Source organism: Ranitomeya imitator, chromosome 9 (genome assembly GCF_032444005.1).
Source record: "Ranitomeya imitator isolate aRanImi1 chromosome 9, aRanImi1.pri, whole genome shotgun sequence".
Lineage (NCBI taxonomy): Eukaryota > Metazoa > Chordata > Amphibia > Anura > Dendrobatidae > Ranitomeya > Ranitomeya imitator.
The window spans coordinates 24134552-24162475 of record NC_091290.1 but is presented as its reverse complement, the minus strand read 5'-3'; the positions used below and the strand labels follow the sequence as shown (position 1 = coordinate 24162475).

Genomic DNA, 27924 nt, shown 5'->3' with positions numbered 1-27924 from the left:
TGGGGGATATTATAGTTAAACCCCATTTACAGAAGAGCGGTCAAGTCCGCTAATGTATTCATAGCACCCATGAAAGGAGCACATTTTCTCCGACTACCTTTATTATTCCTCCTGTGGCCTTCAGATCCTCTTCAAGGTCTACTTTTGCCTGATGAATCCTTAATCATCATCTGGACTTCAGCACAAGGAGACAACTGACGCAACTGATAAACTTAAGAAGGACGTCGCTATGCTGGGAACTGTGTCAAACACTGATACAATCCATTAGAAGCACATTGCAAACTAAATAACTTGAAAAAAAAAAAAAACTTGTGATAATAATACCTTCCCAGTCTCTGCTTTCTTATAAAATAACTGACAGTAATAGAGAGTGATATCCTGTCTGGAGGGAAACTGCTGCACACTCAAAAATGGGATGTTTCCCTTCATGCTTCCTCTATTTTGTATGATGGTATGTGAAAAATTTTCAACAAAGTACAGTTTTACAAAAATGTAATTGGCATGCTGCACATTATTGAAATGCTGTGTACCTGGCAGAATCGTTAGATTGACATCAATGCAACTAAATCTGTGACTAAATACACAGCAACTTTCAAGGCAAAATCTTCCCATGGGATACGTTGCACCGCATGTACCAGGCAGCCAATTAGGATGCACTCTCAGCCAAGAATGATGTGTATATGTATTGAAGCGCAGGTATTTATTGATATGGGTATGTTCCCACAAGCAGTAAACGCTGCGGGTTGGATGCTGCGTACGTCCGCACTGTCCAGATGTTACAGCATAGTGGATGGGATCTCAAGAAATCCCATGTCTACTATGCGTGCACCGACGCCCGCGGCTTACCTGTGGAGACGGACATGCGGCTCGTCTTTCCAGACTGCAGCATATCAATTTATGTTGCGGAGAGGCAAGTCTCCTCATGATAAATATCACTCGTACAACGTATTGGGCGCGTTGATTCCACACGGTTCAATAAACACATGCGGAATCACCTGCGTTCAATAGCCAGCAGCGCTTTGGACCCAGCAGACATGTGCTGCGTCCAAAGCGCTGCCTAATAGTGAACGTCTGCACATACCCTTATGCTTTTCTTCTATAGCACCATCATATTCCAGAGCACTTTACAGACATTGTTATCACTGCCCCCATTCGGGCTCACAGTCTAAATTCTCTACCAGTATGGTTGAAATGTGGAAGGAAACCAGAGCAAACACGGGGAGAACATACAAACTCTTTGCAGATTGTCCTTGGTGGGATTTGAACCCAGGATCCCAGCGCTGCAATGCAACAGTGCTGACCACTAAGCCACTGTGCTGCCTTGTATAGCTAGCTCTTGTATATTATGTCATGGAGGGTGCGTCTATAATCACAGGGTTGAGTTTATATGATCCACATCATTTAGCTGATAAGAATACCTAGCGTAGAAGATAACAATGGTGCAAAGATTAAAGCACAAGTCCCTGCAGTTCTGCCGAATTGCTTAATTTCTTTATTCAATTAAAACATTGCCCTTGGGCTCCATTGCTGGACCTTTCTCTATAATCAGCTGTCACAAGGGTGTCACGTCCCCCTTGACGACCTGGAGTTAGACGGTCAAGTCAGGTAATGAATCTCACTCTTCTGTAGAGATGATATGATTCATGTCCTATTTTAAATAAATTGCCTTTCCTTTGGTGCTGAGAGGGTTAAGGACTCTTTCCATGCTGGCTAAGACCATACAGCCTGGTTGTTCTCAGCTGCATCTGCTTATCATTTACTCCCTCTATATATACACTGTCTTTGGGAGGTTAGTCCCTGCCGTTGAAAGATTAGTCTTCCTGTGCTGAGTGCTAAACCTAAGTGGTTGGAGTGGAGTTGTTGTAGTATGTGTGTATTTATCTTCTGGTCCCTATTCCCATTTAGTTTATTCCTCCCAAACCCTATCCTCATCACTATTGTTGCCAGAGGTTTTCTGTTATCCCTGTTTTGTCTTTATGTCTTGTTAACATTATATTTCTGTCCCATGCCTCAAGGGGTGGGGAAGAGAACAGATTAGGGTTTAACTGGAGCATAGCAAGGTCAGACAACCGGGCCTTTCTACCTTCAAAAGTACCCATGGAACAGGGATAGTTAGGGTCCCAGTTCCAGGGACAATTTGGGGTCCCTCTCGCTTAACGAAGAACATCCCAGCGTGACATCAGCATTGTCAACAGGGTAGCTTCCCACTATGTACACGCTATCAATAGGAAGCATTTCCTGGTGCCTTTTATAAGGATATCTTCTCTTAGTGATCTCCATACATCTTGTTACAACCCCTTAATTTATACAACTGTCCTAAAATGAAGATTCATTCCATTAGTACAATGCCCCGTGACTAATATGGCATCCTACCTAAATAATATATACTTATGTCAGAATATTGATTCCATCATGGCAGCGCATTCACCTATTCCTACATCATCATCATTAGGAACCTGCAATATCAGTCAGACTACAACGTTCCCATTCTTTCTTAGGGCTATTAAAAACACATTTGCATAAAATATACGGTTGATTAATTCTTGTCTGATGATGTGGATGTGACTAACGTATAACTCGGCATCTCAGCCTCACCTGACTATAAGTGCAGTCGGAGGAATGCTTTTAAAGCGTCATCCATCCAAGTCTCTAAGAAGCCTCTAATAATTGCCATATTGGAAATGTCATATTTCCTTCAAGTAAAGTGACACTTGTCACTGAGCAAACGTCGAGGCAAGCAAATGGAAAAATAATAGCTGATTCTTGCACTAAGAGGATGTTAAAGTGGATGTCCAGCTGAAGTCTAATACATAGTCTAGTCACTAGATCATTGGGAAAGATATTACTTATTCTCTTCAGTTGTAGGTGTTTTTTTAGCTATGTTCCATGACTCCGGCGCTTTTCACATTTGCATCAGTAGATGAGAAAATCTACTGGTGCGGTGACCGTTCGCTGCATGACCGGTCCTGCCAACACTGGGTGCCGAGTCAGTAGCGCTGTACACCGACTGGTGAGGTGACCGTTTGCTGCATGACCGGTCCTGACGATACTGGGTGCCGAGTCAGCAGCGCTGTACACGACTGGTGCGGTGACCGTTCGCTGCATGACCGGTCCTGCCAATACTGGGTGCCGAGTCAGCAGCGCTGTACACCGACTGGTGCGGTGACCGTTCGCTGCATGACCGGTCCTGCCAATACTGAGTGCCGAGTCAGCAGCGCTGTACACCGACTGGTGCGGTGACCGTTCGCTGCATGACCGGTCCTGCCAATACTGGGTGCCGAGTCAGCAGCGCTGTACACCGACTGGTGCGGTGACCGTTCGCTGCATGACCGGTCCTGCCAATACTGGGTGCCGAGTCAGTAGCGCTGTACACGACTGGGGCGGTGACCGTTCGCTGCATGACCGGTCCTGCCAATACTGGGTGCCGAGTCAGCAGCGCTGTACACCGACTGGTGCGGTGACCGTTCGCTGCATGACCGGTCCTGCCAATACTGGGTGCCGAGTCAGCAGCGCTGTACACCGACTGGTGCGGTGACCGTTCGCTGCATGACTGGTCCTGCCAATACTGGGTGCCGAGTCAGCAGCGCTGTACACGACTGGTGCGGTGACCGTTCGCTGCATGACCGGTCCTGCCAATACTGGGTGCCGAGTCAGCAGCGCTGTACACCGACTGGTGCGGTGACCGTTCGCTGCATGACCGGTCCTGCCAATACTGGGTGCCGAGTCAGTAGCGCTGTACACCGACTGGTGCGGTGACCGTTCGCTGCATGACCGGTCCTGCCAATACTGGGTGCCGAGTCAGCAGCGCTGTACACCGACTGGTGCGGTGACCGTTCGCTGCATGACCGGTCCTGCCAACACTGGGTGCCGAGTCAGTAGCACTGTACAGCGAATTGTGCGGTGACCGTTCACTGCATGACCGGTCCTGCCAATACTGGGTGCCGAGTCAGTAGCGCTGTACCCCGACTGGTGCGGTGACCGTTCGCTGCATGACCGGTCCTGCCAATACTGGGTGCCGAGTCAGTAGCGCTGTACACGACTGATGCTGGATAACCCCTGTAAATTCTTCATATACCCTAGAAATAATCTCAGAAGACCCTGCCTATTTCGGCACAACATGTTAACTGCCTAATGTGAATGGGTATCTCCCCATCCTCACCCGATAGATGTTGTCAGGGGACAGAAGGATCGGACATATTAAAATGAAACACTTCTTGTCCTAGAATTAAGTTACTGCCACATCACTGTGCATGGAAGTGACAAAAGAGAAAGAGTTATCTGATCTATCAGGCCGACTTTAGCTGCATTGCAGACTATGGTGTATTCACACTGGTGGATTCATGGCCATTAAAAGACCACATAGAAGATGATCTGCTGTCACATTAAAGACCGGTTTAGACAAGCTGACCATTCTTCCAATCGTTAATATGATCGTTCTGTGCGTATAAAATATCATTGTTCTCGGCAGCACGTGTCCTGTTTACACAGGACGACGTGCTGCCGAGAACAATGATTTTTAAGCAAGCAGTTTGCTCATTTGGCAGCCTGTTTAGAGAGCTTGTGTGTTAGGGGTCGAGTTCCCGCTTCTGCACAGGGGGAATCTCAAGCCACTTCCGCTGCGGTCTCCCATTCTTGTCCAGCCGCAGTGGAGCCTGCTCAGCAAGGACGTCGGTCCCAGCGTCTTGCTCATTCTCACTCTGTTCTGAGAGTTAGTGCTGCTTCTCCAGTCTCTGCCATTAAAGTCAGTGCTGGTCAGCAGCGAGCGGACTTCTCTGGGACTAAGTCCTTGTCTGCATGTACTGAGCATGCCCAGCGTAAGGTCTCCCGTTGGAGATCGAGGGTCATGTGCTCAGGCTCTGCAGCACATTCCATTGGTCCTCTTGGCAGGTCCTAGAAGGGCAAAAGTGCTGTGGCCACTTCCTGTGCTGCTGTTATATAAACTGCGCATGACCGCACGGCCATGCGCTAGTATTGTCAAACAATTGTTGATGTGTGTATGTTGTGAGTGCAAGTCGTCCTTGGAAACCCCTTCCCTATTGAATGTCTGTTCGCGGAAGGTGTATGGCTGCTACCTAGCGCCCGACTTAGCCTACAGCACTAAAAACACATCTCAGCGTCCTGTAGCTGTGCCTGCCAGTACGGCGCCGTGCGCCTGTCTTGCGCTTTCCATACCCGAGTCTGGGTGGTTAGTGGCGTCCGTTAGTGCGGCATCGCTCGCACTCTTGTGCACTTATATTCCTTAAGGTTCTCTACACACCCAGTTGCGGTGTTACGCCAGCAAGGGTCTAATCGGGCTCCAATCCCTTCTGGGGTTAAGTCCGCTGACCACTTGCTCGCGCACTAGTGCGGTACTGCGGTCCTGTGGATTAACAGGATCGCTTTCTTCACGCTGGGTGAGGTTTAACCCACGCGTGTATCCTTTAGTGTACCGCCATATTGTCCGTCTGGCTAGCTGCAGGGTCTTTTACCTGCACGGTGGACCTCGGACTGCGAACGCACCTAGTTTCTTACCATCTATACATGGTGCGTTCCGCCAGTCCTTAACATTGTGTAAATGTACCGTAAGGCTAAGTGCACACATACAACCCTCTCCTGCCGAGTAATGTGTCTGCGTTTCAATCCAAAGTACCAGCAAACAGGATTCCCGGTTTTATCAGGGCTTCTGCTGGAATATTGTTTTATGGTAATTATAACTGAAACACCGCAGTTGGCTGCATCCTGGGACCAACACGAATAGAGCTACATGGTGAAATTGTGGTCCAGCAGAACACAAAGTGCCTCTGACCGAGCCAGTGGCTGGTTAAAGCGCTATATGAATATAACCTATGCATATGCTTTATACTGCAGCACTGCTTGAACAGATTTGATGCTTTGTAGGAGCACAAACTTTGCAGGAAATCAGAGAAAGGAGAGCAATTGCAAACTGTACTTGCTAGGTTTGTCAGTACTCTGATGTAAAGTAAAAAGCTCAACAAGTCTGCATTCAGATGTGGTGGATTTGTTGAAGATTTTCATGCCTTTTTTCTTTATCTTGCAGCATAAAAATGGGTGAGCGCCGGAAAAATGCATCAAAGGGAGAGCACAAAAAAATAGCCAATGGTGCAAAAGATCACGACGGCCAATGGGGGCGAGCCTGGTAAGAAAATCACAATTATTCTTTTACCTTATCTCATCAGTAGAACCCTATTTATTAGTTACTAAATAAAAATAAATGTATATTGATAAAGTTAATAAGTCCAGATTTTAATAACATTTTGTCTGCATCCAGTGACATATGTTGCCAGGACCAGAAGGGAATTTGAAGGGTCTATAACAATCACCTTTCCATTGGAGATGTGATAACTGTTAAATGGTGCCCATGGAAAGGTCAGTGTGGGAGTGACTGTCCTCACCAGGCCAAAAGACCGTGACCAAGAGCAGGGCCGGTGTTAGGGGCAGGCAGACCAGGCAGCTGCCTAGGGCCCCGACTCACCAAGGGGCCCCCAGCTCGCAGCACATCACGCAATCGCTATGGGGCCCTTGTGAGGCAGGGGGGCCCACCTGTCGCCAGTGCCGATACCCCCGTCGCAGCCTTGAACTATACCGGCGTCTGCCGGTACATTCCAAAGCAATGATGGAGAGAGCATCAGCTGTCACTCCCTCTCCCTTCATTCCCCGCACTGCCTCTGACACTGCGGGTGCACGATGTTTGCGCACTCACTGTGTGCCAAGAGTAGTGGATAGCAACACCCCTATATTAATTAGATAGTTGATCTATTGCCTGACAGCTATCTGTCCCAACCCCCCATATACAGTAGCGCTCGGCGCAACCAGACTCCGCTAACCTCTGGGGCTGGATCTTTCTCTCTCCTGACTTCATCTGTTGGGAGAGTTTGGAGACTACTGTGGCGCCCCAGGGTCCTGGTCATCGCAGTGGTATTGCTTTCCTCTCGGGGAGAGTGATGTTACGTTCAGAGGCAAGGAAGGATAACTGCATCCAGGTATCACAAACATGCAACACAATTTATACTCCAGGCCACCAGGGGGAGCTTGTAATCCTATTTACTAGGTGACTCCCCATATATATATAACTGGTAGTCTGTAGGGAAAGTCAGTTCCTGTCAGAGAGACAGAGGGGAAGGAAGCAGAAAGATGTGCTAGAGAGAGATTGCCAGAAGGGAGCTTGTCGAGGAACATCAGCTAGGCGGAGCTGGTACGATAGGAGAATAGCTGAGCAGACGTGGGGGTCTGCAGCTCCTGGCAGAAAGAAGAAACTGAGAGGGAAAGAACATCAGCAGAGAAAGTTCCAGACATCTGTCTGAGGAGGACAGAGGGTCCACGGAGCTGTGCATGCCCTCAGAGCTGCAGCTCCCAGAAAGAGACATTTTGAAGGCGAACTGTATTGCAGTGAGCGTGAAGGAAGGCAAAGCAAAGGAGAGGATACCAGAAGGGGACCAGCCCCGAACAGGCTGCCTCTTTCTGAGGCGCAGAACACCGGTAGCCGGGACACCGAGATAGTAAAGACCTCTATGCCTTACTTCAGAGACCGGCAGGACAGCTAATTGCACGTTACCTGTCCGCACCTACACCCAGGAGGCACGGTGACAACCCACAGAGCCGGGTCTAAGAGACCCTATAAACAGGCTCAAGTCACCAGTCATACGGGTTTTGTCCTATCCGACTACGGGGAACAGAGAGAGAGACACTACATCTGTGAGGACCTTATTTGAAGCTTATGCAGTAAGGGACTACACCACCGCAGCGCAAGGGAAGGCTATTGATTTCCACCTGGACAAGGGGACTCTGGACTTGCCTCTGAACCGGTCGGACTCTGCCTGCCCTGTGGTCTGGTGATCTGGACTGTGAATGCTGAAGTCTTCAGTAAAGGTAAAGGTAAAGAGACTGCAACCTTTTGTCCTTGTTCTTCACTGCGCAATTCACCATCTACACACTGGGAAGCCCTCGGGACATACTTCACGTGTGGGAAGGTATACCATCTAGCTGCCATAACATCACCCCAGTGGACCCCTTAAAGCAGCGTCGGTCACCCTGACCGAATACCACAGGTGGTGTCACGAACATAGACTTTTCCCCTTTAAAGACCTTTCCCTTTTTATACGGACGTCCCAGGGCCACGGACCAGGTCAGCCACCGTGACATCCCCCTGTGAACACCGGACCCGGTACCGAGTACCCCACAGCCCTGACGGGGCGCTCTACTACCATACAAATTAGACTGTAGGCCGATCCCGTAGATATGGAAAAACTTTGCATGGAAAGGCAGGACACACGTTGATTAACTCCTCCTGGCAGCAGTCTTGCATCCAAGGGAGAACGGATAGACACAATGCAACTTCCATGAAGCTGTCAAAATACTATTCCATTTCTTAGCTATATCTTCTGAATACCAAACAATATGGCTGTCATATCTCCAGCCATTTCCCAACATGTCAATAATTGCTAGAAACAGTTGACATTTTGGGACAGCTCGGTGACCCGACATCGTTAACAACAGGTATCACAAATAAATATGTGAACACAGTGCTTAGCTACTTGGTTTAAGGAAGATGATCAAATATTTGTTTTCTACAGTTTTTGCATAAAAAGAAAAAAAAAATGCTGACTAAGGTATTCTTTATCTGTCCTGATTTCCTGCAGGGAGGTGGACTGGTTCTCGTTGGGTAGCGTCATCTTCCTACTGATGTTTGCGCCACTTATAGTCTATTATTTTGTGATGTCGTGTGATCAGTACCAGTGCGCTCTCACCAGCCCCATCCTTGATTTGTATTCGGGAAAAACTCAGCTGTCTGAGATATGGAACAAGACGCCGGCGATCTCCTGGAAGGCCGTTTACATCTATGCGGCCTGGGTCTCTTTTCAGGTAACTAAAAATTATGTATAAAAAATGTTGTGAGTTTAGTCCTCATTTATACAGAGGTACAGATTTACTATAAAAATACCTCCTAAATAAATTTGACACATCTTTGGTCTGTCCATGAACCAAAAAAATTTAATCTATACTATCTGTGAGCTGGTGTAGATTTTCGCTACAATGTTCCACCACTTTTCTGTTGTTGCTAAGACATGTCCAATTTTTTAAATTTTATGTCTGACGCAAAAAGTTGTAAAACTTTGGGCAACATCACTTGTGACAAACTTTGCCACTTCAGTTTTTGAGCATGCAAAGGATAATAAACTCTCCATTAGCATGGAGAAAGCTTTACTGGATCACCAATTGTTGTAATCAAGTTTAAGGCTATGATGGATGTCCAAAATATCCAATTGTTTGTTTTCTACTTTATAATTGGCACCAGAAGTGTCAGAACAAAACACTGATGAGTAGATTACTTTTTGGGACAACAGATTTCAGTAAAATCATGTTACTGTTTTAGGTGTTTCTGTACGTGTTACTTCCGGATATCTGCCATAAATTCCTCCCAGGATATGTAGGAGGTGTCCAAGAAGGAGCACGAACACCGGCTGGTGAGTCTTGATATGCGTTTTGTTTAGTTTATTCTTATATCATTGTAAAACATTTCCAAATCATGCATTAAAGTCCAATAATGTGTTAGTAAAACATCCTGCAATTAAGGCTAGAGTCATGGCATTAAATTGCGTGAGTCACAAACCTCCCTCCAAAAATGGGTATGTTATTTGCTGCTGCATTGGGGTTGCGCAGCATTTATAGCATGGTTTGGCAAAAAGTTTAGGATTTGAAACACCGAGGGAGTCTCACGTGAATTGCATTTAACCTTATGCAAAATGAGATGCTTATGGTTTCTGATCTGTGACCAAACAATCCAGCATGTTCCAATTTTTTACAAATGTTTGTACTATTGCAACCATTATAATCATTACTTGCAGTGTTACAATGCGACCTTGCAATTTTGGTGTTCGGTGTCATTGCCCAATATCAGCAAGTCATTTATGCAAATAACCCAATACGCTTTCTTTTCTCAGGTATTGTTAACAAGTACCAGATCAATGGACTCCAGGCCTGGATTGTAACACACATTCTCTGGTTCGCTAACGCCTATTATTTCCACTGGTTCTCTCCCACCATCATCATTGACAATTGGATTCCCTTATTATGGTGTACAAATGTACTAGGATACTCCGTCTCCACATTTGCGATGATCAAAGCCTATTTGTTCCCAACCAACGTCAAGGATCGGTAAGAAAGCATTCAGTAGAACTATGAAAGTGACATTCAGCTCCCTAAATCTCATGCACAGTGTAAGACTAAGTGCAACACGAAGGGAAGAAGCCCAACACTAGGGAAGGAGGGAGTGGAGACCCCTAGGCAGATCTAAAGTCATCCTGTCTGCCCTAAACGTCCCTATATATGGATTCTACACCTATTGCCGAGCAGGAGCCTAATCTCTGCCTCACCCTGGCGATAATCCCTGTTTAGGGGAGGACAGGATGAGCACTAGTCAATCCCCACTATGACTAAAGACAACTGGGATAGACCAACAAGGGGGAACATTTATCTTTAGAAAACTCAGAGATGTAACACAAACGTCCTCCAGCAACACCAAAGAAGAAGATAGCCAACTGCTATAGCTCTAAGCCTCAACAGGGGGAAATGGAAATATCACCAGTGACTCCCAGAAGCAGGTTGGGAGTCTATAAACACCCAGGTCCAGGTGTGTCAATTAGAGCTGGAGGAAGGTTGCCACTGGGTCAAAGAGTTAGAAAGGTTAAGAAGGTGTCTGCAAAGTCAAACGCAGAGACCTTCTGCAGCTAGATGCAGTGCGACTCTCTGCAGCTTATGACAAACCCGTGACACAATCGTATGGTTTACGGGAGTGTACAGATTATTATTATTATTTATACAGGTGCACTGTTGATGTTACAAGGGTGTCACGTCCCCCTGGAAGACCTGGAGTTAGATGGTCACACTGGGTAATGAATCGCAGGTCTTCTTTAGAGATGTGTGATTTTTGTCCCATATTAAATGGATTTAGTTTCTTCTGGTGCTGAAGAGGTTAACAACCCTTTCTATGCTGGTCAGAAACATGCAGCTCCATTTCGGCTGCTTCTGATCTGGTTATTACTTCTTCCTATGTAAACTTGTCAGACCTTTTTGTCCCTGCCGTTAAATGATTTGTTTTCATGTGCTGTGTACTAAACCTAAGTGGTTGGATTAGAGTTGTTGTAGTAGTGATCTGTGGTTTGCTGTAGTATGTGTGTGTTTATCTCCTGGTCCCTGTTCTCATTTAGTTTATTCCTCCCTGCCCCTATCCTCCTCCTTATTGTTGGTTAGTGCTTTTGTATGATAGAGGTTTTCTGTTATCCCTGTTTTGTCTTTGTGTCTTGTTTATATAACATTTCTGTCCCTTGCCTCTTGGGGTGGGGGAGCGGGCAGATCAGGTTTTAACAGGAGTATAGTAAGGTCAGAGAATCGGCCTCTCTACCTTCAAGAGTACCCCCAGGACAGGTATAGTTAGGGTCCCAGTTCTAGGGACAGTTTGAGGCCCCCCTTCCTTGCCAGAGACCGTCAAAGCGTGACAGTGGAGCACTGTTATACTCCATTATGGGCATCTGACAGGTAACATTGTCTCTGTGGAGGAGCCTTTCATTTTTCTTATCTTTACAACATCTTGAGTTGACTTCTTATATTCCACCCCATAGAAGTGATGACATTACCACTATGTTTAGATTGTCAACTGGTGCCCTTACACCATAGGCAGTAATCATTAAGCCAACAGATATTCATCCCGACTCTCCCGTAGACATGAACACTGAAGGAAGTGGCTGGAGAGTATGCCACTGTGACACTCCTTTTGGGGGAACTTCCCATTAGAACAAAGGATTCAATTTACCTTTGGGGATAATTTGGAAAACCCCACTAACACATTAGACTGCCAATATTAGAAGATATGGCCGACTTTCGCCTAAGGCTACGTTCACATTTCTACTTAGACATTCAGAGTCTGACAATTCCGGTTCCGTCTGTGTTCCGTCATGTGTCTATCACCTAACGATACCTAGACGCAACTCACAGTAATCATTGGGGTCCCTCTGCTTCCATTTGTTTCAGTTATGGACATAATTTCATATCCATTTGAGACATAAGTTCCATTTGTCTGTTGATCAAAATAGATCAAACAAAAGAAATATCTGAACTTAGGAGTTAACGTAGTCTTATGCATATGTGCACTTACGGCAGGTTCCTCCTGCCTTTCTTATATTATCAGATATGTGACGGTTCCTAAGCTGCAGATATGTTACTATACAGTATGTTACTATAAATGAGCCAATTGCTCCACCCCGTTCACAACATTTGCTAGTCCATCGAATAAAAAGGAAGAATTGTGTTTTCTTTTCTTTCCTTAAAATCAACCATTGCAATTTTGACACAATCACAATTACCGTATATAGATATATACTGTATATACTCATGTCTTGGCGTCACACATAGATTTTGTTTCCTGACAGTCACGCTCCATAGCAATATGCAGACTTATGAGACTTTCATGTGACCTTAGTATGACTGAGGAGCCACAAAGTCAAGAAAGACTTGGAATAAAAACAAAAAAACGGCATGCAAATGGCACCACTGCCACTCTACATCTTGCATAGGAAGATGACAAAAAAAGTGAAAACATTTTATTTTAAAAAGATCTATGATCTGTTTTAAATTTTAATTCTCTTTTTTTTCCAGTAAATTCACTGGCAACTTTCTCTATGACTACATGATGGGGATTGAATTTAACCCTCGCATTGGGAAGTGGTTTGACTTTAAGCTTTTCTTCAACGGACGCCCCGGAATTGTCGCCTGGACTTTAATCAACCTGTCTTATGCCGCAAAACAGCAAGAACTGTATGGGCAAGTCACAAACTCCATGATTCTTGTTAACATCCTGCAGGTATGGTCAATGATCAACTCTGACTTCTGTCAACTTTCACTAAAGTAACAAACGGTTATTAAGTATTTCAGGCAGTATTAGTGCCCTTCTAGACACTTTCAAGTTAGCAAAATGCACCAGTTTGTTATTGTCGTGCTCCGTAAGTCTGCTCCCGTTGTTGTACACAGCGGATCTGCTCCAGTCACCGCCTTGGGTACATAGCAGCCCAGGTGGCCGGTGTGTGCAGATCACCACCGAGCAGTGTCGCCTCCGGTACCAGGTTGTGTTTATTAAAGGCCACAGTGTGAACGTGTACTTATATCAGCATGTGTTACTGAATGCAGGTGGTAGAGGTTCTCAGCCATTGACTCCAAGTAAATAGAAGATAATATGTGTTGCCGAGTATGAGACATGAGGACTTAAGGTACCGTCACATTTAGCGATGCTGCAGCGATCTAGACAACGATCCTGATCGCTGCAGCGTCGCTATGTGGTCGCTGGAGAGCTGTCACACAGACAGCTCTCCAGCGACCAACTATGCGAAGTCCCCTGGTAACCAGGGTAAACATTGGGTTACTAAGCGCAGGGCCGCGCTTAGTAACCCGATGTTTACCCTGGTTACCAGCGTAAACGTAAAAAAAAACAAACACTACATACTTACATTCCGGTGTCTGTCCCCCGGCGCTGTGCTTCTCTGCACTGACAGTGAGCGCCAGCCGGAAAGCACAGCGGTGAAGTCACCGCTGTGCTCTGCTTTCCGGCCGGCGCTTACACAGTGCAGAGAAGCACAGCGCTGGGGGACAGACACCGGAATGTAAGTATGTAGTGTTTTTTTTACGTTTACGCTGGTAAACAGGGTAAACATGTACCCTGGTTACCAGTGAAGACATCGCTGAATCGGCGTCACACACGCCGATTCAGCGATGTCAGCGGGAGATCCAGCGACGAATGTTATGAACAGGTGATTCAGAACCACAATGGACCTAGTGGTTAAGAGCACACAAAGTGACTTGATAGTTACTAACATAGGACGAGCTCTGAGACGTGGGAACTCTGCTGACAGCAATCCCTAATCCTATCATACCACACTATAGGTAGCCGTGGATTGCGCCTAACGCTCCCTATGCAACTCGGCACAGCCTGAGAAACTAGCTAGCCCTGAAGATAGAAAAATAAGCCTACCTTGCCTCAGAGAAATTCCCCAAAGGAAAAGGCAGCCCCCCACATATAATGACTGTGAGTTAAGGTGAAAATACAAACACAGAGATGAAATAGATTTTAGCAAAGTGAGGCCCGACTTACTGAATAGACCGAGGATAGGAAAGATAGCTTTGCGGCCAGCACAAAAACCTACAAACAACCACGCAGAGGGGCAAAAAGACCCTCCGCACCGACTAACGGTACGGAGGTGCTCCCTCTGCGTCTCAGAGCTTCCAGCAAGCAAGAAAAACCAATTAAGCAAGCTGGACAGAAAATATAGCAAACAAAAATAACACAAGCAAAACTTAGCTTATGCAGAGCAGACAGGCCACAAGAACGATCCAGGAGAAAGCAAGACCAATACTGGAACATTGACTGGAGGCCAGGAACAAAGAACTAGGTGGAGTTAAATAGAGCAGCCCCTAACGACTTAACCTCGTCACCTGAGGAAGCTCATAGACAGGACCAGCCGAAGTACCACTCATGACCAAAGGAGGGAGCTTGACCACAGAATTCACAACAGTACCCCCCCTTGAGGAGGGGTCACCGAACCCTCACCAGAGCCCCCAGGCCGACCAGGATGAGCCAAATGAAAGGCACGAACCAGATCGGCAGCATGAACATCAGAGGCAAAGACCCAGGAATTATCTTCCTGACCATAACCCTTCAACTTAACCAGGTACTGGAGTTTCCGTCTCGAAACACGAGAATCCAAAATCTTCTCCACTATATACTCCAACTCCCCCTCAACCAAAACCGGGGCAGGAGGATCAACGGATGGAACCACTGGTGCCACGTATCTCCGCAACAATGACCTATGGAATACGTTATGGATGGAAAAGGAAGCTGGAAGGGTCAAACGAAAAGACACAGGATTAAGAACCTCAGAAATCCTATACGGACCATTGAAACGAGGCTTAAACTTAGGAGAGGAAACTTTCATAGGAATATAACGAGATGACAACCAAACCAAATCCCCAACACGAAGTCGGGGACCCACACAGCGCCTGCGGTTAGCGAAATGTTGAGCCTTCTCCTGAGACAATGTCAAATTGTCCACCACATGAGTCCAAATCTGCTGCAACCTATCCACCACAGTATCCACACCAGGACAGTCGGAAGACTCAACCTGCCCTGAAGAGAAACGAGGATGGAAACCAGAATTGCAGAAAAACGGCGAAACTAAAGTAGACGAGCTGGCCCGATTATTAAGGGCGAACTCAGCCAAAGGCAAAAAGGACACCCAATCATCCTGATCGGCAGAAACAAAACATCTCAGATATGTTTCCAAGGTCTGATTGGTTCGTTCAGTCTGACCATTTGTCTGAGGATGGAAAGCCGAGGAAAAAGACAAATCAATGCCCATCCTAGCACAAAAGGCTCGCCAAAACCTCGAAACAAACTGGGAACCTCTGTCAGAAACGATGTTCTCCGAAATGCCATGTAAACGAACCACATGCTGGAAGAACAATGGCACCAAATCAGAGGAGGAAGGCAATTTAGACAAGGGTACCAAATGGACCATTTTAGAGAAGCAATCACAAACAACCCAAATGACCGACATTTTTTGAGAGACGGGGAGATCCGAAATAAAATCCATAGAGATATGTGTCCAGGGCCTCTTCGGGACTGGCAAGGGCAAAAGCAACCCACTGGCACGAGAACAGCAGGGCTTAGCCCGAGAACAAATCCCACAGGACTGCACAAACGAACGCACATCCCGCGACAGAGACGGCCACCAAAAGGATCTAGCCACCAAATCTCTGGTACCAAAGATTCCAGGATGACCAGCCAACACCGAACAATGAACCTCAGAGATAACTCTACTCGTCCATTTATCAGGGACAAACAGTTTCTCCGCTGGGCAACGGTCAGGTCTATTAGCCTGAAATTTTTGCAGCACCCGCCGCAAATCAGGGGAGATGGCAGACAAAATTACCCCCTCTTTGAGAATACCCGCCGGCTCAGACAAACCCGGAGAGTCGGGCACAAAACTCCTAGACAGGGCATCTGCCTTCACATTTTTAGAGCCCGGAAGGTACGAAACCACAAAGTCAAAATGGGAGAAAAACAGCGACCAACGAGCCTGTCTAGGATTCAACCGTTTGGCAGACTCGAGATAAGTCAAGTTCTTGTGATCAGTCAAGACCACCACGCGATGCTTAGCTCCTTCAAGCCAATGACGCCACTCCTTGAATGCCCATTTCTTGGCCAACAACTCTCGATTGCCAACATCATAATTACGCTCAGCAGGCGAAAACTTCCTGGAAAAGAAGGCGCATGGTTTCATCACCGAGCCATCAGAACTTCTTTGCGACAAAACAGCCCCTGCTCCAATCTCAGAAGCATCAACCTCGACCTGGAACGGGAGCGAAACATCTGGTTGGCACAACACAGGGGCAGAAGAAAAACGACGCTTCAACTCTTGAAAAGCTTCCACAGCAGCAGAAGACCAACTGACCACATCAGCACCCTTCTTGGTTAACTCAGTCAACGGTTTAGCAATACTAGAAAAATTATTGATGAAGCGACGATAAAAATTAGCAAAGCCCAGGAACTTTTGCAGACTTTTCAGAGATGTCGGCTGAGTCCAATCATAAATGGCCTGAACTTTAACAGGGTCCATCTCGATAGTAGAAGGGGAAAAAATGAAACCCAAAAATGAAACCTTCTGAACACCAAAGAGACACTTTGACCCCTTCACAAACAAAGCATTCGCACGCAGAACCTGGAACACCATTCTGACCTGCTTCACGTGAGACTCCCAATCATCCGAGAAGACCAAAATATCATCCAAGTATACAATCAGGAATTTATCCAGGTATTCTCGAAAGATGTCATGCATAAAGGACTGAAACACTGATGGAGCATTAGAAAGCCCGAATGGCATAACCAGGTACTCAAAATGGCCCTCGGGCGTATTAAATGCTGTTTTCCATTCATCGCCCTTTTTAATGCGCACAAGATTATACGCACCACGAAGATCTATCTTGGTGAACCAACTAGCCCCCTTAATCCGAGCAAACAAATCAGACATCAGCGGCAAGGGGTACTGAAATTTGACCGTGATTTTATTTAGAAGGCGGTAATCAATACAAGGTCTCAGCGAACCATCCTTCTTGGCCACAAAAAAGAACCCTGCTCCCAATGGTGACGACGACGGGCGAATATGACCCTTCTCCAAGGATTCCTTTACGTAACTCCGCATAGCGGCGTGTTCAGGCACAGACAAATTAAACAGTCTTCCCTTAGGAAACTTACTACCAGGAATCAAATCTATAGCACAATCACAGTCCCTATGCGGAGGTAGGGCACTGGACTTGGGCTCATCAAATACATCCCGGTAATCCGACAAGAACTCTGGGACCTCAGAAGGGGTGGATGATGAAATAGACAGAAAAGGAACATCACCATGTACCCCTGACAACCCCAGCTGGACACAGACATTGATTTCCAATCCAATACTGGGTTATGGACTTGTAGCCATGGCAACCCCAACACGACCACATCATGCAGATTATGCAACACCAAAAAGCGAATATCCTCCTGATGCGCAGGAGCCATGCACATGGTCAGCTGGGTCCAGTGCTGAGGCTTATTCTTGGCCAAAGGCGTAGCATCAATTCCTCTCAATGAAATAAAATACTGCAAGGGCTCCAAGAAAAACCCACAGCGCCTAGCATACTCCAAGTCCATCAAATTCAGGGCAGCGCCTGAATCCACAAATGCCATGACAGAATAGGATGACAAAGAGCAGATCAAAGTAACGGACAAAAGAAATTTCGACTGTACCGAACCAATGGTGGCAGACCTAGCGAACCGCTTAGTGCGCTTAGGACAATCGGAGATAGCATGAGTGGAATCACCACAGTAAAAACACAGCCCATTCTGACGTCTGTGTTCTTGCCGTTCAGCTCTGGTCAAAGTCCTATCGCACTGCATAGGCTCAGGTCCATGCTCAGATAATACCGCCAAATGGTGCACAGTTTTACGCTCACGCAGGCGTCGACCGATCTGAATGGCCAAAGACATAGACTCATTCAGACCAGCAGGCATAGGAAATCCCACCATGACATCCTTAAGGGCTTCAGAGAGACCTTTTCTGAAAATTGCTGCCAGCGCACATTCATTCCATTGAGTGAGCACAGACCACTTCCTACACTTCTGACAATATATCTCTACCTCATCCTGACCCTGAGACAGAGCCAGCAAATTTTTCTCTGCCTGATCCACTGAATTAGGTTCATCATACAGCAATCCGAGCGCCAGAAAAAACGCATCAATATTACATAATGCAGGATCTCCTGGCGCAAGGGAAAATGCCCAGTCTTGAGGGTCGCCACGTAATAAAGAAATAATGATCTTAACTTGTTGAACTGGGTCACCAGAGGAGCGGGGTTTCAAAGCCAGAAACAGTTTACAATTATTCTTAAAACTCAGAAACTTAGCTCTATCTCCAGAAAACAAATCAGGAATAGGAATTCTTGGCTTTAACATAGAATTCTGAACCACAAAGTCTTGAATATTTTGTACTCTTGCAGTGAGATGATCCACACAAGAAGACAGATCTTTAATGTCCATCACTACACCTGTGTCCTGAACCACCCAAATGTCTAGGGGAAAAGAAAGACAAAACACAGTACAGAGAAAAAAAAATGGTCTCAGAACTTCTCTTTTCCCTCTATTGAGAAGCATTAGTACTTTGGGCCTCCAGTACTGTTATGAACAGGTGATTCAGAACCACAATGGACCTAGTGGTTAAGAGCACACAAAGTGACTTGATAGTTACTAACATAGGACGAGCTCTGAGACGTGGGAACTCCGCTGACCGCAATCCCTAATCCTATCATACCACACTAGAGGTAGCCGTGGATTGCGCCTAACGCTCCCTATGCAACTCGGCACAGCCTGAGAAACTAGCTAGCCCTGAAGATAGAAAAATAAGCCTACCTTGCCTCAGAAAAATTCCCCAAAGGAAAAGGCAGCCCCCCACATATAATGACTGTGAGTTAAGATGAAAATACAAACACAGAGATTAAATAGATTTTAGCAAAGTGAGGCCCGACTTACTGAATAGACCGAGGATAGGAAAGATAGCTTTGCGGCCAGCACAAAAACCTACAAACAACCACGCAGAGGGGCAAAAAGACCCTCCGCACCGACTAACGGTACGGAGGTGCTCCCTCTGCGTCTCAGAGCTTCCAGCAAGCAAGAAAAACCAATTAAGCAAGCTGGACAGAAAATATAGCAAACAAAAGTAACACAAGCAAAACTTAGCTTATGCAGAGCAGACAGGCCACAAGAACGATCCAGGAGAAAGCAAGACCAATACTGGAACATTGACTGGAGGCCAGGAACAAAGAACTAGGTGGAGTTAAATAGAGCAGCCCCTAACGACTTAACCTCGTCACCTGAGGAAGGAAACTCAGAAGCCGCAGCCCCACTCACATCCACCAGAGGAAGCTCATAGACAGAACCAGCCGAAGTACCACTCATGACCACAGGAGGGAGCTTGACCACAGAATTCACAACAGACGAAATAAAGTTCTGGACTTTCTGCTCCGACCAACGATGGCACAGCAGGATCCTGATCGCTGCTGCCTGTCAAACACAACGATATCGCTAGCCAGGACGCTGCAACGTCACGGATCGCTAGCGATATCGTTCAGTGTGAAGGTACCTTAAGCCTCACTGTGTGCAGTCTGGCCCAGAGCAGGCGGTGAAATCTACAGAGGATTAACACTGTACTAAGAGCATGGATAGCTCTCCAGCCTCGACTTTCCTGCTCCTCTTTTAAATCACCCATCAGTTTTAGTCTGATTTTATCCCATTATATATAACATATTCTGTACACTACTCCTGATATTCATGTATCGTTATATTCAGAAATGCCCAGATGCGTGTAAGCCAGAACACTCCATTCTGGAAGAAATGTCAGTAACTTTCCTACCAGTCAGAAGCCTCCTGGAGGCGAGAAATCAAGGTGATTTTGATGACCATCTGCAGGAAGCCATCTGGTAAGACAGTGCCCGACAAGGAAGGGATGGACGCTGCAACAGAGCCCCTTCAACACTCTCGGGGAAATGGCTGGAGTTGGCCTGCGCACCCTTTGCAGTTCATGGGCTGGTTCACTTATCTTCTGTACACTATCATCGGATTTGGCATTCTCAAATACTGAGTCACACTGGCGTGGTGCTCACCACTTGGTAGGCTGACTACCCCAGGTAGGAGGGTTCGTAGAGAAAGGAGGACAGCCTCCAGCTGCTAGAATCTGAACAGAATATGTGCCAATTCTGTAAAGAATATGATTCAATGCTACAACATATGAAGCCGCGCTTGGGGAAAAAAAAATTGTGTCCAAGGAGTCTCCGTTAGGAATGAACTAGTGGGACTGGTTAATGAGTTAATTCCTTGCTTCACTGCTTGAATCATTCAGCTGGATATTACTCTTATTAAAAAAGGACTGATGCCTGGTGTGCACGAAAGACCACAATGATAAAAACCATCCCTTACTAATCCGTGAATAGCACAGGTATATGTGGTATTTACCCTAAATATGGTGGATAGCCGTCCGTGTCCCACGATCCACGGTGCTTCATCGGCTGCGCGGTAATGGACAGGCAGGGGGTTGGATGTAAGTTGCTTCTTGCTAGCGGTAGGAGGCAGAGAGCGCCTCAGCTGTGTGATACCAAGGGAGCCACGTCCGAAGGCGTCCCTGGATACAGCTGAAAAAAATGGCTGCCAGAACCTGCTCGCGTGTGACGTCACAAAGCTACGGAGCGGCGTTAGGACCAAAAGGGGTAACCCAACGCGTTTCGAAAGTATACAACCTTCTTCATCAGGGACTTAGCATTCTCGTTCCTCTCTTGCCTCGGCATTGGGTGGCTGCTGGCTATGTTTATATGGGAGTTCTGTTCACTTTACATTGTATTGTCCATTTTTTGGCTGTTACCATTGATCCAGCAGATGAAAATGTATGTGCCAAGAAGTCCCCTGGTCCACTGCCTGTATTCGATAGGACAAAGCATGCTCATGTCGTTGAAAACATGCATTGTTACATCTGAATAGCACAGGTATATGTGGTATTTAGCGCTTACCCTAAATATGGTGGATAGCCGTCCGTGTCCCACGATCCACGGTGCTTCATCCGGCTGCGCGGTAATGACGTCACAAAGCTACGGAGCGGCGTTAGGACCAAAAGGGGTAACCAATGCATTTCGAAGGTATACGACCTTCTTCATCAGGGACTTAGCATTCTCGTTCCACTCTTGCCTCGGCATTGGGTGGCTGCTGGCTATGTTTATATGGGAGTTCTGTTCACTTTACATTGTATTGTCCATTTTTTGGCTGTTATCATTGATCCAGCAGATGAAAATGTATGTGCCAAGAACTCCCCTGGTCCACTGCCTGTATTCGATAGGACCAAGCATGCTCATGTCGTTGAAAACATGCATTGTTACGTCTGTGAGGTGGATGTGGGTGCAAAGTCAAAGCACTGCAGCTTGTGCAATAAATGCGTCAATAATTTTGACGACCACTGCAAATGGCTCAATAACTGTGTGGGAGAAAAAAATTACTGGTTGTTATTCAACTGTCTTATATCTCCATTCCTGGGCACCGTCCTGCTGAGCACAATCTCATCCTAGGTATTTGTTGCATACTTCCTTGGACCAGCGGTGTTGAGGAGTGATCTGCATTTCGAAGCCATCCGGAACCTTTCAGACGTGTGGTTTCTGTTTCTGCCCACAGCCCCAGTGGAAACTCAAGCATCTGACATTCTGGGCCTGGTCGCTCTGGTGTCAGTGATGGGGCTTATTATGATTCTGCTGATAGGACAGCTGCTCTGCTTTCACATCTACCTCTTGTGGAACAAACTTAGCACTTATGAATATATAATGCACCAGCGGCAGAAGCAGGAGGTGAAGTCAACCTGCAGAGACATGGATCCTGCGGGAACACCACCCACACGGATGAGCTCAGAATGAGAGTTATGGCGGGAGTCTTATTTACACTAATCCAGATGTTATGATTGAGGGTCCATCGTCTGGATCACTAAATAGACTCACCGGTGCCCCCGAATGCTGACCATGAGAACAGAAACCCTGAGTTCGACCATAAAACATTACCAGAACAGAGAAAACCAAAGAAGAAGAAGAAGAAAAGGACAAAAAGCAACAAAATCACTTTTGAAGACTCAAATAAACATTGAAGTGACATCCCAGGCCTTTGTGTCATTCCTCCCTCTAATGAAGACAATGACATTCCGGTGTCGCCAACACCTCCCCATTTGGCTGCTCAGTGTCCTAAGTTCCCATCAAGGTCTTTACCTGTTTTGGCTCCCATTACCCTGCATCCAAATCAGGCTGCCGGGCCTCCAGCAGAATATCATTCTGATTCTGCGGAGTCCATGGAAGAAATTCCAGTAGCCCAGTCGCATCATGGTAGCTCTTCTATGAGTGAAAACCTGTTTCTCACACCAAGAAGCCCCACAGACACAGTAAGCGAATCTGATCATCAGGGGTGGATTAAGGGTAGCCAGGGCCCCGGGCTGTTCAGACACTGTGGGCCCCTTCCCCCCCGGTCATGTGACGGGGGTCATGTGACGGGGGTCATGTGACGGGGGTCATGATATACCCGAACCAGATTATTCCAGAAAAATGGCCAGGCCCTACTCTACTGTAACCTATTAAATATTTGTTAAAATCTGCAATACAATTTAGGCATATTTTGACCAATAATATCACATACAAGGAACAAATACCACCGCACCATGACCAGACCACAAATTACAACCACAGTGATCGAATAATATCACATACAAGGAACAAATACCACCGCACCATGTCAAGACCACAAATTACAACCACAGTGATCGAATAATATCACATACAAGGAACAAATACCACCGCACCATGTCAAGACCACATATTACCACCACTTGGCGACCAAATATCACATACAAGGGACAAATACCACAACACCATGTCCAGACCACATATTACCACCACATAGTGACTGAATACTACAATACTGATCAGTAAAAAACAACAACACAATACTATCACCATAAGTGCCAGTATTCACAGGAGATCTGTACTTAGTATGCAGTGTCTGTGTAGAGGTAATACAGAGATCACTGGTGGTATTATACACAGGACCTCTGTATATAGTATACAGTGTATAGTGTCAGTGTATAGGTAACACTGACTCACCAGTGACGTCTCTAGGTGAAGTCCTTCATCTTTCATCCAGCACGGACCGCCATCATTTCTTCCAGCCAGGACTCGTTTCTGCAGGAAATAACACAGTTATCTCAAGCTCCGCTTGTAGAACACATTACTTAATTTTTCACAACTTCTACATTACACCACATGAAGAAAAAAGGCGATATAGTGTCACTCTGCACAGTAACAGGACCGACCCCCATTTAAAACAGTATACTCAAAAAATAAAATAAATACATCACTGCAGTAATAATATCCCTTAATTAGCCCCTATGGTAATAATATTCCCCACCCTGGCCCCGTGTGTCTCATTCCTGGCTCCAGCCATATGTTCTCGCATCCTGCCCTCATGAGTATCCATTCTACCCCATATGATCTCCCCATCCTGCCCCATCTGTATCGTATCCATCCTGCCCCATGATCCAATCCTGCCCCATGTCTTTCATTCTGCCCCGTGTCTCCAATCATGCCCATGCCTCCAGTCCTGCCCCCAGTGTGTCCAGCAATCTGCCTCAGTATGTCCAGCATATTGCCCCAGTGTCCAGCAATCTGCCCCCAGTGTGTCCAGCATTGCCCCAGACAGTGTGTCCAGCAATCTGCCCCAGTGTGTCCAGCAATCTGCCCCAGTGTGTCTAGCAATCTGCCCCAGTATGTCCAGCATATTGCCCCAGTGTGTCCAGCATATTGCCCCCAGACAGTGTGTCCAGCAATCTGCCCCAGTGCGTCCAGCAATCTGCCCCAGTGCGTCCAGCATTGCCCCCAGACAGTGTGTCCAGAATATTACCACCAGTGTGTCCAGCAATCTGCCCCAGTATGTCCAGCATTTCCCCCAGTGTCTCTAGCAATCTGCCCCAGTGTCTCCAGCAATCTGCCCCAGTGTCTCCAGCAATCTGCCCCAGTGTCCTCCAGCAATCTGCCCCAGTGTCCTCCAGCAATCTGCCCCAGTGTCCTCTAGCATTGCCCCAGTGTCCTCCAGCAATCTGCCCCAGTGTCCTCCAGCAATCTGCCCCAGCGTCCTCCAGCAATCTGCCCCAGTGTCCTCCAGCAATCTGCCCCAGTGTCCTCCAGCAATCTGCCCCAGTGTCCTCTAACATTGCCCCAGCGTCCTCCAGCAATCTGCCCCAGCGTCCTCCCGCAATCTGCCCCAGTGTCCTCCCGCAATCTGCCCTTGTGTCCTCCCGCAATCTGCCCCAGTGTCCTCCAGCAATCTGCCCCAGTGTCCTCCAGCAATCTGCCCCAGTGTCCTCCAGCAATCTGCCCCAGTGTCCTCCAGCAATCTGCCCCAGTGTCCTCTAGCAATCTGCCCCAGCGTCCTCCAGCAATCTGCCCGTGTCCTCCAGCAATCTGCCCCAGTGTCCTCCAGCAATCTGCCCCAGTGTCCTCCAGCAATCTGCCCCAGTGTCCTCCAGCAATCTACCCCAGTGTCCTCCAGCAATCTGCCCCAGTGTCCTCCAGCAATCTTCCCCAGTGTCCTCCAGCAATCTGCCCCAGTGTCCTCCAGCAATCTGCCCCAGTGTTCTCCAGCAATCTGCCCCAGTGTCCTCCAGCAATCTGCCCCAGTGTCCTCTAGCAATCTGCCCCAGCGTCCTCCAGCAATCTGCCCCAGCGTCCTCCAGCAATCTGCCCCAGTGTCCTCCAGCAATCTGCCCCAGTGTCCTCCAGCAATCTGCCCCAGTGTCCTCCAGCAATCTGCCCCAGTGTCCTCCAGCAATCTGCCCCAGTGTCCTCCAGCAATCTGCCCCAGTGTCCTCCAGCATTGCACTCAGTGTTTCCACCGTTATAAAAACAAAAAACAAAGTCTCCTCACCTGTCCGCGCTCCAGCGCTGAGCTCCCTCCAACAGAGCACACTCGCCGGCGACTGACAATGACGTCAGACGCCGGCGATGTGTGCGCCTGCGGCCGACATCAGCCGCCAGCCTCGAATTGGCTGGCGGCTGTTGTTAACTATTGAAGTGCGGGCGAGCGCCCGCACGTCAATAGGAAACCGCCACAGCGCCGGAAGGAGCCCGGTGAGCAGATGAGAAGGGGCCCGATGCGGGCCCCCTCTCTCTGCCCACCGGGTACGGCGGGGGCACATAAATGCTGGCGGCGACGGCCGCTGGCATTCACAGATGATAATCAGAGGGTCAATCTGTGCGGTAGCCCAGGGCCCCCCCAGACCACTGGGCCCTGGGCTACCGCCCATATTGACCCTCTGATAATCCGCCCCTGCTGATCATGGACCGAGACAAAGTTACTTCTGGTCCGTCGCTTTGCAAAAGTTTGAATTACTTCCAAAAACTCGATCTGTATTTGTCAGTGAGAGCAGTGGAAAACTTGTGTCCAATGGACTTGTCGATGAACTCAAAGTACAAGACTGTCACAAATCACTTTACAAAATATGTGGGTGTCCACGAGCATGGAAGGAAAGCAGGTTCTTTCCATCTCTAATGCAGAAGCTTTGCCCTCCATCTGTGCTAATAAGTAGCTATAACCTTTTTTTTATATGAAGTCATATAATCATTTATTCTTAATAAATTTGTTTATATTATAAAAAAAAAAAGTAAGCCAACCAAAAGGTGTCAAAAGAAAACGAAGTGATGGGCATGTTTCTAGATATATACCTTCGACATTAATATTCATTGCTTATATAGTGCCATTAATTCCACAGTGCTTAACAGACATTATTATCACTGTCCCCATTGGGGCTCACAATCTGGATTCCCTATCTGTATGTCTTTGGAGTGTGGGAGGAAATCCGTGAAATCACAGGGAGAACATATAAACTATTTGTTGTCCTTGGTGGGAGTTTAACACAGGACCCCAGCGCTGCAAAGCAACAGTGCTAACCAATGAGCCACCATGCTGCCCTATATGCCACTGTATAATTATTAATCAGCAGATGGTGACCAATTGTAATATATATATATATACACACAGTGCATTGCGAAAGTACTCAGCTCCCTTGAACTTTTCAACCTTTTCCCACATATCATGCTTCAAACATAACGATATCAAATGTAAATTTTTGGTGAAGAATCAACAACAAGTGGAGCACAATTGTGAAGTTCAACAAAATTTATTGGTTATTTTAAATCTTTGTGGAAATTCAAAAACTGAAAAGTGGTTCGTGCAATATTATTCGGCCCCTTTACTATCAGTGCAGCAAACTCACTCCAGAAGATCATTGTGGATCTCTGAATGATCAAATGTTGTCCTAAATTCCTAATGATGATAAATATAATCCACCTGTGTGTAATCAAGTCTCCGTATAAATGCACCTGCTCTGTGATAGTCTCAGGGTTCTGTATGAAGCACAGAGAGCATCATGAAGACCAAGGAACACAACAAGCAGGTCCGTGATACTGTTGTGGAAAAGCTTAAAGCCGGATTTGGATACATAAAGAATTTCCAAAACTTTAAATATCCCAAGGAGCACTGTGCAAGTGATCATATTGAAATGGAAGTAGTATTATACCACTGCAAATCTACCATCTACCAAGACCCGGCTGTCCCTCTAAACTTTCATCTCAAACAAGGAGACGACTGATCAGAGATGCAGCCAAGAGGCCCATGATCACTCTGGATGAACTGCAGAGATCTACAGCTGAGGTGTGACAGTCTGTCCATAGGACAACAATCAGTCGTACACTGCACAAATCTGGCCTTTATGGAAGAGTGGCAAGAAGAAAGCCATTTCTCAAAGATATCCATAAAAAGTGTAATTTAAAGTTTGCAACAAGCCACCTGGGAGACACACCAAACATGTGGAAGCAAAATCGAACTTTTTGGCAACAATGACAAACGATATGTTTGGCATAAAGGCAACACAGCTCATCACCCTGAACACACCATTCCCACTGTCAAACATGGTGGTGGCAGCATCATGGTTTGGGCCTGCTTTTCTTTAGCAGGGACAGGGAAGATGGTTAAAATTGATGGGGAGATGGATGGAGCCAAATGCAGGACCATTCTTGAAGAAAACCTGTTGGAGTCTACAAAAGACCTGAGACTGGGACGGAGATTTGTCTTCCAACAAGACAATGATCCCAAACATAAAGCAAAATCTACAATGGAATGGTTCACAAATAAAATTATCCAGGTGTTAGAATGGACAAGTCAGACTCTAGACCTCAATCCAATCGAGAATCTGTGGAAAGGGCTGAAAACTGCTGTTCACAAACGATCTCCATCAAACCTCACTGAGCTCGAGCTGTTTGCCAAGGAAGAATCAGCAAGAATTTCAGTCTCTCGATGTACAAAACTGATAGAGATATACCCCAAGCGACTTGCAGCTGTAATCGCAGCAAAAGGTGGCGCAACAAAGTATTAAGTTAAAGGGGCCGAATAATATTGCACGCCCCACTTTTGGCATATGTTGGGTGCGTGGTGATCCTTTGGATATAATAGATGTATGTGAAATGTGAACAGGACTTTATAGTTAGTCTTTCCACAGCCTGAAATGATAAAAGTGAGCAAAAAGTTGCATTAAAAAAATAGTTAAAAAATTACATAATATTAATTGTTCATTTTGCTATGTAAACTACTCTAGTCTGCTGGTGGTTAGCCAGCTACTGATGGGCTAACATGCAACACATCATTGACGGCAGGAGATCTAAACCGAATTGTACAATATTTTTATGAGCAGCATTATTGTAGCATTATCTGATGGTGTGGCGGTTTGTTAT

The 27924-nt window shown here is 46.7% G+C and overlaps 1 protein-coding gene and 1 pseudogene across 4 annotated transcripts in view; both read left to right on the top strand.

The window, feature by feature from the left end:
- Window positions 1–27924, top strand: part of DHCR7 (7-dehydrocholesterol reductase) — a 35640-nt gene that overhangs the window by 5193 nt on the left and 2523 nt on the right. For all 4 annotated transcript variants that reach the window (XM_069740095.1, XM_069740092.1, XM_069740093.1 and 1 more), the window contains exons 2-6: window positions 6038–6136; window positions 8637–8859; window positions 9371–9461; window positions 9939–10152; window positions 12649–12853. In XM_069740095.1, coding sequence (XP_069596196.1) covers window positions 6045–6136; window positions 8637–8859; window positions 9371–9461; window positions 9939–10152; window positions 12649–12853 — 825 coding nt within the window. In that variant the 5' untranslated portion in view covers window positions 6038–6044. The remainder of the gene's footprint in view (window positions 1–6037; window positions 6137–8636; window positions 8860–9370; window positions 9462–9938; window positions 10153–12648; window positions 12854–27924) is intronic.
- Window positions 20025–27923, top strand: LOC138649576 (palmitoyltransferase ZDHHC1-like; annotated as a pseudogene).